Below are 10,954 nucleotides of genomic sequence, written 5' to 3'. Positions count from 1 at the left end.
CACCTTCCTTTACCTTCTCATCATGTGGACCATACTCATTCTTGCGGGTATTGCAGCAGTGTCTGCTGAGCCCCGCAGCTTCCATGGGTAAGAAGAAACTACATACATATAGTTCTAAATGGAGTAAATGAAAACACTTTTCTTGTTTTTTTTAATTAACATGTAACTTATTTATGTTTTCAGGGAGAAAGTATTTCGGGCATTTCCACAGACTTTTGAACAAGCACAGCTTATTAAATCCCTGGGAGAACATGCAAAGGTATTTTTAAAATTTGAAAATTTGCCTCTTAGCTAATATTAATGGGCCTCTTTCTCTGCTAAATCAGCATTTAAAATTAAATCCAAATGTATTGCCTGGCAAAAAGCAAAAAAATTAGACAAACGAACACTCATGCTACTCTCCTTTGCATGCAGACCATCAACAATATATAGGCAAAAAAGTTCAATCAGGCCCATGAGTGGTCATTGTTTTTATTTACCCTAATGTTTGAAAATGCCAATACAACACCTTAGAGCTTGGATAAACATTTTAAGAAAATCTAAGCACTTTTGAATTATGATTTCATGCTACTCGGTGGGAAGGATGTATGAATGTTTTATTTATATAAAAAGGGTTTTGTAAGGGAAGGGGAACTTTTTCTAGAAAGTTGGAACTTTTTGAGAACTACACCATATGTTAGTAGTCTTCAATTCCATTGCTTTGTAATGAACATTAGTTTAAGATATCTGGATGTCAATCTCACAATACCTCATTAGGTTTTATTTCATAAAGCTCCTGCAGAAATGAGCATTTACTGTTAGTGGGGCGAATGGCCCCGAAGAGATTATCAACAAACAATACAGTAATGGTGCCTATCAGTTTTATTCTGTAACACTAACTAGTGATGTCCAACCATCAAAATGATGGGCAAGTTTTAAAGAAGGTCCATGAGATGAGGGGATGAGGTACAGGGCCAGAGCCAGAAACCATTAAAAAAACTGGTTGTGTCATTACAATGGTTGTTCCCAAAGGTACAATTTCAAAATTCTATCTCCTAGAATCTTATGGTTGAGTGGTGTTTATGGATATCCAATAACATAGAAATTATACATACTAGATATTTACAGCATGACTTGTAATACAAATAGCATTACGGTAAATGCATTCATATTTTCCCTTCAACTAATCTCTCGGGAGGCCAGCAGTCTCAAGGGCCTAGTGTTCATGCTAGAATAAAATGTTTTCTTGCTCAAAAAAAGAACGGTATATTACAGCTAGCATCATATAATGTTTGTTTTACATGCCTCTTTTTTAGTGAAGGAAAATGTGAGTCATAGGAATATCAATAATGTTTTGCAATTTCTTAGTACTGTATATTGCCAACAAATTCTGTATATCTGTATAGGGTAGTAAGGATGAAACAAAACACAATACCATCATTGTGGTGTGCTACACTGGAGAAAAATGGTAGTAGGCCATTTGACATGAACAGTTTTATAGCGACACTAGTTAATGTGTAGCATAGCAAGGATTAACACATGACCATGTAAGCGTGAATCCACCCAATGACATAGGCCTTTAGTCCCACAAATGAGGACAAGTAGTACTTTTTGTGGAAGTGTGGAAAAGTGTTAGAACCTCTTTTTTGGCTCTTTACTGCTATGCACAGCCAAGTTGTAGGTAATAGCCTAATTATATTTCCTAGAGGCAATAGTCATTAGCATAGGAAGTGATGTTACATTTTCCCAATGAATACCAAATACCAATAAAAGGTTTTAATTCTTTACCTTTTTTCAGAAGAAATAACTTTTGGTTGTAATCACACTTTAATGCTTCAGTACTAACCTAATAAACGGAAACCTTGAGATGTTTATAAAACATGTAAATGCATTTTATTTGTTTAAAGATTCATTTTTATTCATAAAATGTTGAGTTATCCTACAGACTTTTAAATGTTGCATTTTAAAAATAAGTCTTGTTGATTTAACCTTCGTTCTTTCATCTGCAATCCTATTGAACTTTCTTTTTATCTGGATCATAAACAAACTTCAAGTACTTATGTCCTTGTATAGCTAAAAACAATCCCTAAATCATCTGGAAATACTGTAGACGTGCATTGTGTTTGTATTTTCCCATATGCTCACTACTCCATTAGCACCTTCCAATGTAGCATTGGTTCTGGAGGTAAGCAAACAGTTAACAGCACATATGAAAACATTAGTGGGATCTGGGGCTGGGAATGGGTAAGCAAGACATTTCATTATTATCTCTCACAAAGTAGGAGTCAGGGACTGACCCATGATGGAAAGTGGATGCCACTTTAAAGTATCGACTGCATATTTGGTTTCTAAAAATATATATACACACAATTAACAAATATGTACTCAATGACATCTGAGATAGGTGCTATATATTTAATGGTCCTTTACCTTTTACCAAGCAAATATAGAACAGTACAGAGTCACTTGTATTACATTTCAAAGTAGAACATCAATAAGAACATATCGACAATGTACCACAATTTAAGCCCCCCATGCCTCACACACACAGTGTTTTACATCTTTTTATCTTATGAAATATATCATAAAGATAAAGCCATTTTAATTTTTGCATTGATACGTCTTTCCATAGAGGTATAATCACACACCATGTGTTCTTTATTGTTCTATTCCCCACCTTTATACTTCCTGCCTGCAGGACATTGACTCCTTTGAATTAATATGTCAAACATTTAAACATTAACATTTAGAAGTTAGCTTTAAAAGTAGATAGGGCTGGAAAACTGAAGCAGGTAGAAGAATTTTAAAAACTTACTTAAGTAAGTTACTTAAGTTCCCGTGATCAAGAGCCATAAATATTTCCTATGTAAAAAAAGTTCCCCAAGATATGTCTGGATCATTAGGTATATTTAGAAATTCTACCTAATATAAACATAACAGATCCTTTTTAGGATGTAGCTATTTTGAGTGATATAAACACTAAGGATGATCAAGGGGTTCAATTTTTTGTTACAAAGCTAACAATATTTTTGTTCTTGTTATAGAGAGTTTGCATCAGCATGCCTCTTCTAGATGTAAAGAGGGCAAATCAACTCTTGTTCTTCTTTTTACTTTTTGTTGTATTTATTATTATATTTTGATGATACATTTCATGAAAGCAACAAACTTTTCATGGAAAAAACTATGAATTGATTTTATTTTTGTTACTTTTCAGCTTGACTTTTGGGATCCCGACAATGTGGATCTTGTAGAACCAGGCATACAAGTTGATTTCCGTGCTCAGAGTTATGTGTCCTATGATGTTCAGGCTATGCTTGAGCAGAGCGGAATTCCTTATGAGTAAGTTGAGCTTTTGAGCTAATGGAGAACTTGGGGATCTAGAGAAAACAGCATGCTGTAAAATTAGGCAGGAAGGATAATCAATGGCCTTACTATCTTTCTGTTGGGAAAGTGTTAGTATATTTTGTATAATGCTGCCACTTAAATGTGACATTTACATAAGGTAGCTTTATAGTAATGTTCTAAGTTAGCCCTTGACATTCTCCAACCACTATAGTAGTCTTACTGCAGTATTGCTTTAAAACATCACTGAGACTAAAATGGAGAAATTATTACAGTGGTAACTGCTTTAACCCACAGTGTAGAACAAAAATAAGTCCTATAGCAAACTGACAAGAATTATAATGAAAATGTTTTCTTTTAAATGTATAGCATATGTAATCTTTAATTTCAGAATTATGATTGATGACCTGCAGGATGCACTGGAAAAGCAGCGTGATAGCAACATTCGTGCAGTACACAGCTATGAGAAGTACAATGATCTTGATACTGTACGTATGTCTACCATAGCCATCTAAGCAATTGTCTAAGCAAATGAAAGTAGTCATGTCCACTAACACTGTGTGTATCCTACAGATCAAAGCCTGGTCTGCTAACATCGCTGCTCAAAACCCAACTCTGGTGTCACGCTCTCAGATTGGAACCTCATACGAGGGACGTCCTATCTATCTGCTTAAGGTAATATAACTTCATGCATCATAGTATTTATATATATAATAATCTTTTTAACTTTGCAAAACATTGGCAGAAGGTTTGTCTATAAACCTAAAATTATGTGCAAGTCATTGAGGCCTTGGCTTTCAAAGAATGATGGAAAGCGGTTACAGATATGACTCTTACTAGTCAAGATGATGCTGGAAACGTGGGGTGCTGCATCATCATTTCCTCTATGTGGGGTGCTGCATCATCATTTCCTCTAGTAGTTATTCTTTTTGTAATTGATCTAGTATAAAAAGGTATCTTCATTTCTAGATAGCTCTTTAAATAGAAAATAATAATTGAATGATTAGCTATATAAAAAAGTTTTATACACCAAACTGGATGACAAAGTATATACAGCTACTATATATGTACAGTTATCAAAAAAATCCATTATCCATTATGATGTAATCATAGCATACATTAAAATCCTGGAAATGTGGATTAAAACACACACATCATTTATTAAAAAAATAAGAAAAATAAAAATGGATGAAAACACTGAAATTGCAGATTAAGTAAAAGCTGTAAATTAACATTAAACAATTTTCTATACCACAGGCAGTCAACTCTTATGGTGTTGATTCTCAGTTTACCAACCTCTTGAACAACCTGGACTTTTATGTTCTCCCTGTTATGAATGTTGATGGTTATGCATATTCCTGGACTACAGTAAGTATTATGTGACAAGCAACTCTAAAAGAAGAAGTTATTTTAATATAGCTAATGCTGAGCTTACCTGCCACTGTTCCCTGTAGAACCGCATGTGGAGAAAGACTCGCTCTGTTAACAGAAATTCCTCCTGCATTGGAACTGATCCAAACAGAAACTTCAACGCTGGATGGTGCAGTAAGTGGCTTCAAGTTTTCACTAAACGTATTTAAAATTATAATTTTAAAAAAAAAAAGGCTTCTGAAATGCCTGTAATTTAGTAATTAAAAAATAGTTCATTTTTTCTCGGCCAATCTTGGAAGGATCATTTTTAGGTTGAACAATGACTTGCCAAAAAACAAATCTGATTAGTATAACATATCTGAATGGTGAGCTGCTTGCATTGCTCACATTCTCTTTCCCACCTGTAGAAATTAAAAGAAAAAAAAATATTCATAATTTTTCAAACATAATTACATTACTGCGTAATAAATATTTATTAATCCATTTATGGTAATTTTATTGTATTTTTATTTATTTTATTGTATTTTTATTGATGAATGTTTTCCTTTTAAGCTGTTGGAGCTTCCTCTAGAGCTTGTGATGAGACATATTGTGGTGCTTCCGCTGAGTCTGAAAGGGAATCTCAAGCTCTGGCTAACTTTGTGCGTGCCAACATTGGCTCCATCAAGGCCTACTTGACTATCCACTCCTATTCCCAGATGCTTCTGTTCCCTTACTCATACACCTACTCTCTTGCTAAAGATCACAATGAACTGGTGAGTGTAACAATGTATTTTCTTTTCCTCATTCTTTAAGCTAAAAATGGTGAACATGGTGCAACTTTAGCCAATGCCAGTGTATTACTGATGTACTATCATTAACTGATAGTGTGTGAAGGGCATGTCAGCCTATTACTTATATTTCAGAATCAGATAACCAAGATTCAATCCAGTGTTTACTTTTCAAAATTATAACTTGCCATAGATGGCAATGTAACCATTGTAACTTCACTACAACTACAATTTTCGGGTCTGTATAGCAACCCCAAATCAACCCCAAAACATACCATTTATATTACCATACTTTAACATTGTTAAAGACTCTGTCTCTGGAAATGCTGTCTTTAGATTGTGCAAAATATGTCTACTGTTACTGTGGACAAACGCTATTGTCGATTTATCATCTACTCAATTGCATTTAATTTGATGGATTCAAAGATGAGAAAATATTGTGGTTTATGTACTTTTTCTACATGACAATTTTCTTTGATAAATACCTCTGTGCCTCTATAAGTGCCTCTATGTTCTTATATCTTTTAGAATACTGTTGCCAAAGGTGCTGTTGCTGCATTGACTTCCCTGTATGGAACAAAATACACCTATGGTGCTGGAGGTTCCACAATCTGTAAGTATTGTTTTTGTTGTATGTATCTGTTTAATTATTAGCCTTAGCAGTTTTTAAGAATTACTTTTTGTGTCCCAAAATTATAGCAAAAATCTTGGGATTTCAGCAGAATTTTGCCTTTAAAGACTATATACATGTAAATTTGCAGAAGTTCAAAAAGCCCAGACACTTACTGTAGGGTGTCACTATTACTGACCTTAACACTTGTTGGGGGTTATTGCTGTCATTAGGGGGACCATCCTTGCTGGAGCCTGACATCTGTGCTAGAGGTTATTTTTTTTGCTCCATGTAAATAATAAAAAACATCAAATCAGCCTATACATTTAAACTCTTGAAATAAAAATGTTTACACCTGTACCTGCAAGAATTGTTAATCTAGGGTTAAATCAACACATCGATTAACAATTTCAGTTTATATTATGTTTAACTATTATAGGTATGAACTGTAGCCCAATACGGTTGATACTATTACAGGTTGGGGGGCATCTACCAGCCCTTTACCAATGGTGTAAAGCAGGGGTGTCAAACTCTGGCCCGGCACGTCCTTTTTTTTTTGGCCCCCAAAAAAACTCTTAATATGAATTGCAGCTGGCCCGCTGCCACTGCAATCTGTAGTAACGGCGGGCCAGCTGCAATTCAAATTAGGCTGCTGTTGTATAGACATGAGTACAATGCTGCTACTAAAATTCCCCGCATCACTCACGTCTCTAGACTAGCAACCTCTCTGCCTATGCGTGGCCCTGCATTTTATGGACGCAAGTGATGCCGGAAATTGTAGTAGCGGCATTATTCATGTCTATTGAACAGCAGCCTATGCGTGGACCTTTCGGAATTTATACTAACAGGTAACCTCAATAATCAGGAATTATCAGGATTAATATTATCAGGAATGATCATAGAGCTATTGCTATAATATTTGTTTTACTCTGCCAGAGAATGCAATGTGAAACCAAATGAATGCAGCAATTCATTTCTTTTCACATTACATTCTCTGGCAAAGAAAAACAATTTATCTCAATAGGAAGAAACAAGAAGAAACATGGAAAGAGAATGCAGTAACATGAATTTTTACATAGAAGAAACCTGCTATTATTATTGTTAGCATGTGCTAAAAGGTTACCATTGAAATTTAAAAATGTAACTCAGAAGTCTACAAATAGAGAAAGAGGCATAAGATTTTTTCTTAAATAAAATCTTAAAAACAATTTAGGCCTCTTCCTTTATCATAGGCTTTTTCCAGATTGAATGTTAGGAAAACCTCTTTGTTTCCATATGATTTTTTTTATATCTAATGAGAAGGAAAAATGTCCTAAATTTTTTCAATAAATTTCAAGTTTGGTCCGCGACATGGTCTAAGATTTCAATTTCAGTCGTCTGTGTATTTGAGTTTGACACCCCTGGTGTAAAGAATCCTAGGTATTCTTCAGTATCTCAGTAACTTGGTTAATTAGATCTCTGTATTTATTTATTATATACTATGGAGAATAAAAAGAGATGGGGGTGGAGTAGAAAGGAGGCAATTAGGCTGATCAGGAACTGTGAATCTTCAGCTGTGATAATATTCCCTTTATTCAGTTGTGAGAAAAGTAAATCTTTGTTCACTTTAAATATCAAATCATGAGGAGATATAACACACAAGAATTTGCTTTTTATATTTATTATACAAAGATTCTAAACACCTTTGGTAAAACAGCTTAAACAATGCACAGTGAAATCTTTCCTCTGGAGTTAGCTTAAACTATAATTGAAATATGACCTTGGTGTAAATCAACAATTTAAACTACATTACTCTTTAAACAACAATATATTTTTTTCGTGACAGACCTTGCTGCTGGAGGCTCCGATGACTGGGCTTATAATGCTGGTGTGAAATATTCCTTCACATTTGAGCTGCGTGACACCGGTAGATATGGATTTGCTCTCCCTGAAAGTCAGATCAAACCCACATGCGAGGAAACCATGCTTGCCGTCAAATACATTGCAAACCACGTCCTGACCAACGCATAAAAAACAACTTACCAGTGGGGCAAAAAGCATTACATCCAATGATTCAATTCCATTTTTATTTCATGATTTGAGTCTAATCAATTTTGATTAGGCTTTGTTTTAATTAGCAGTGGCATAAATTGGATGTATAATAGACAATAAAGGATGTTTAGTGGAAATATTCAAAATGTTTTATCATTTCCTTTCTATTGTTGAAAATCAAATTCAAAGTTGTAAATGTATCTTTCTAACTTGTAAGCATATGACATTGTTGGTGTTTTCCAAATGGTCACTTATTTTGGAAAGAAATCTATTATTGGCTAAAGTTATCAAAATGTAAGTTTCTTGTCTAAAATCAGAAGTATGGCTAAGAACACAACCCAACAATTACTCAAAGAAGGTTAACAAATTAAATGTTAACTAAAGTGTGCATTGAGTGAAATACATGTTCAGTCCATTCCTAAAGCTTCCAGTGGTTTACTGTGCATAGAGGTTGTTACCACCGGCTGTTATAACTCATACATGAATTTGTCATGATGCCAAACAACTGCATTGTTGATGCCACAAAAACACTCTCTCACAAATATTTGATTTTTCCTGTACTACCACAGAGAGGTCACCATATATACACCATTTTTTTCTTATGGAAAAGGGCACAGTAGTGCATTGTGGTGTTGTTGCATTAGGGAAAGTGAGTATGTAGTTTTATAGGTGTGCTGCTTCTAAAATAATATTTTTTTGTGCATAATAAGTACAATAACTTAATGAAAAAGCGTCTCTGCTCAAAAAACGGGTTGAATATGGAAGAGTGTGTTGCCTCTAAGCTGAAATGTGCATTGTTACAGTGGTGACAAATGCTGAGGCATGCATGGTTGCAGTGGAAGGAAGCGCAAGGGTGGCTGTTAATGCATTGGTAGTGTCAGGAAAAGAAAGGGAATTTAGAAGAGTCAGGCACAATGATGAGAGTGGAGGATGGTGTGCAGCTGTGATTGGTTGCGAGAGGAAGAGAAGGGGGTCAGCTTTTGGTGAGAGTACAGGTTGGAGGTGTAAAAGTACAGTCAAGGCAACACAATAGGGATGGGGCTAGAGAAGTAGGGTGCTGGTCCAATGGTGATTAGGGGGTGGTTGCCTCTAAGAGATGTCAGTTATAAATCTCAGCTAGCAGAAGAGGTGGGGTTATGTTGGTGTTAGGTGGCAAATTGCACACTACCACAATATTTATGGCTAAAGAAGGCCGAAAGGCTAACTATATGTAATGTCCCCACTCCCTATGCTGACTATCGTTTAGTCTATGCTCAGTCAGTGAAGCCTTCCTGTGGGCTTATAAGTAGATGTTGGAAACCTCTTGAATTCACGCCTATATATAACCTGGTAGTTCTAGCAATCCGCAATCTAATGCTACACCACTGTGCCTTTCTACATTCCTACTATGTAACACCCCCCTTCACCTGCATCCCTGACTGAATCTCCCTGCTTTCCAGCACCCCCACATTGAACAATGAATTTAGGCAACACTCTTTTCTGCCAGCTAATAAATCTGCTATTACATGCTTTAGCATTGTCCCTCCATCACAGCTCCCAAGTGTCACCTTTGTGGAGGCATACAGAGAGGTGGACATGCTGACCCCGGTGTTCCTGAGATTACCTCCTACCTTGGCATTTGCAGCCTGTGGGAGCTAGTAATTTTTCTGGGTGCTCTGTACACATTTAGAGCTTTCTTGGGGCAAGGACGTTGGATAAAAAGGAAAGGGGATGCCAAACACTAAGGCCGGCAGCAACTCTATTATTACAGAATTGGAACCGTTCCAATACAGCAGCCATTTTCTACAAGTCCAACATACAGGTTTATTTATTTATTTAGGATAAGCATTGAATTTGAAATACTTAACCAATATGTAAGACCCTTGTCCCAATACCAGCACTCACTAGTCACCAGTTCCCCTATCTAGCTCTGCATTTTTTACCTATAGCAAGCCCCTGACATGTTAGCCCCTTAAGGAAGGACTGACAGAAGACCTGGAGTCCACAAATAATGCAATACAAAAGATTCCAGCAGAGTCAAGTCCAGAATACAGATCCAGAGGTCAATCAGTCCACCTTGTTTGGCAGATCCAAGGGTTAAGACAAAAAAAGTCAGGGTCACAGGCAAAGGTGGGTCCAGGCAGCATACAATCACAGGGTCAGGTCCACCAATCTTAACACTTCGACAGGCACTGGTGACTTTGAGCAAAAAAAGCAATACAGTTTTAGCATTCAATGGCTGGGCAGGATGAAGCTTTGGACTATTTGCATAACATACCTACAGCCTCAGAGTGTGACATTGCTGAAGAGAATAAACAGGGCGGGCTATACTCTTGTGGCAGACAGGCCGGGACCAACCAGATAAGTGTCTACACAATATTTATGCCCTAGAATAATACGTAGAGGATAGAGAGACACTATTAGATGAAATTAGAAATAGTTCACATCCTTATTCAGTTATTGTGCAACTTAAAGCGGACGTAAACCCAAAACTAACCCAAAATAAAAAAATCACAATTATCTTCAATTTCGTAGGTAATTACGTAGGTATCCCAGGAGGCTCTGTGCTCCCATTGATTCTTGAACGCCTAGGCGATCAAAAATTAAGAGGGCAGTGCTGCACCTTTTTTTAAAAAAACAAAATATTTATTTTTAGAAAGTGAAAATTCTGAGTTTAGGTACGCTTTAGGATGTGGAAATTTACTGTGAAGTATTTGAAAGGTATTGAAACATTTGCTCATGTGTATACTACATATAAAGTTGTTACAACCACCAGTCCATATCCAGTTGGTTGCTAGTGCAATATTTTCTAGAGGTGGTACACTGTCTTGTCTAACATAGTGGTAAACTGCTGCTGTTATTTTGCTGATAG

The 10,954-nt window shown here is 36.0% G+C and overlaps 1 protein-coding gene across 1 annotated transcript; it reads left to right on the top strand.

Annotated features, from left to right (window-relative positions):
* LOC140329738 (carboxypeptidase B-like) lies at positions 1-8,249 on the top strand. Its single transcript, XM_072410129.1, has 10 exons — positions 1-87; positions 184-259; positions 3,194-3,318; positions 3,713-3,809; positions 3,895-3,996; positions 4,579-4,689; positions 4,776-4,866; positions 5,245-5,447; positions 5,991-6,075; positions 7,898-8,249. The coding sequence occupies exons 1-10, from the start codon at positions 23-25 to the stop codon at positions 8,080-8,082; spliced, it is 1,140 nt and encodes a 379-aa protein (XP_072266230.1). The 5' UTR covers positions 1-22; the 3' UTR covers positions 8,083-8,249.
* The last annotated feature ends 2,705 nt before the right edge of the window (positions 8,250-10,954 follow it).

Source organism: Pyxicephalus adspersus, chromosome 4 (genome assembly GCF_032062135.1).
Source record: "Pyxicephalus adspersus chromosome 4, UCB_Pads_2.0, whole genome shotgun sequence".
NCBI classification, from domain to species: domain Eukaryota; kingdom Metazoa; phylum Chordata; class Amphibia; order Anura; family Pyxicephalidae; genus Pyxicephalus; species Pyxicephalus adspersus.
This window is presented reverse-complemented; position numbering and strand designations above follow the sequence as displayed.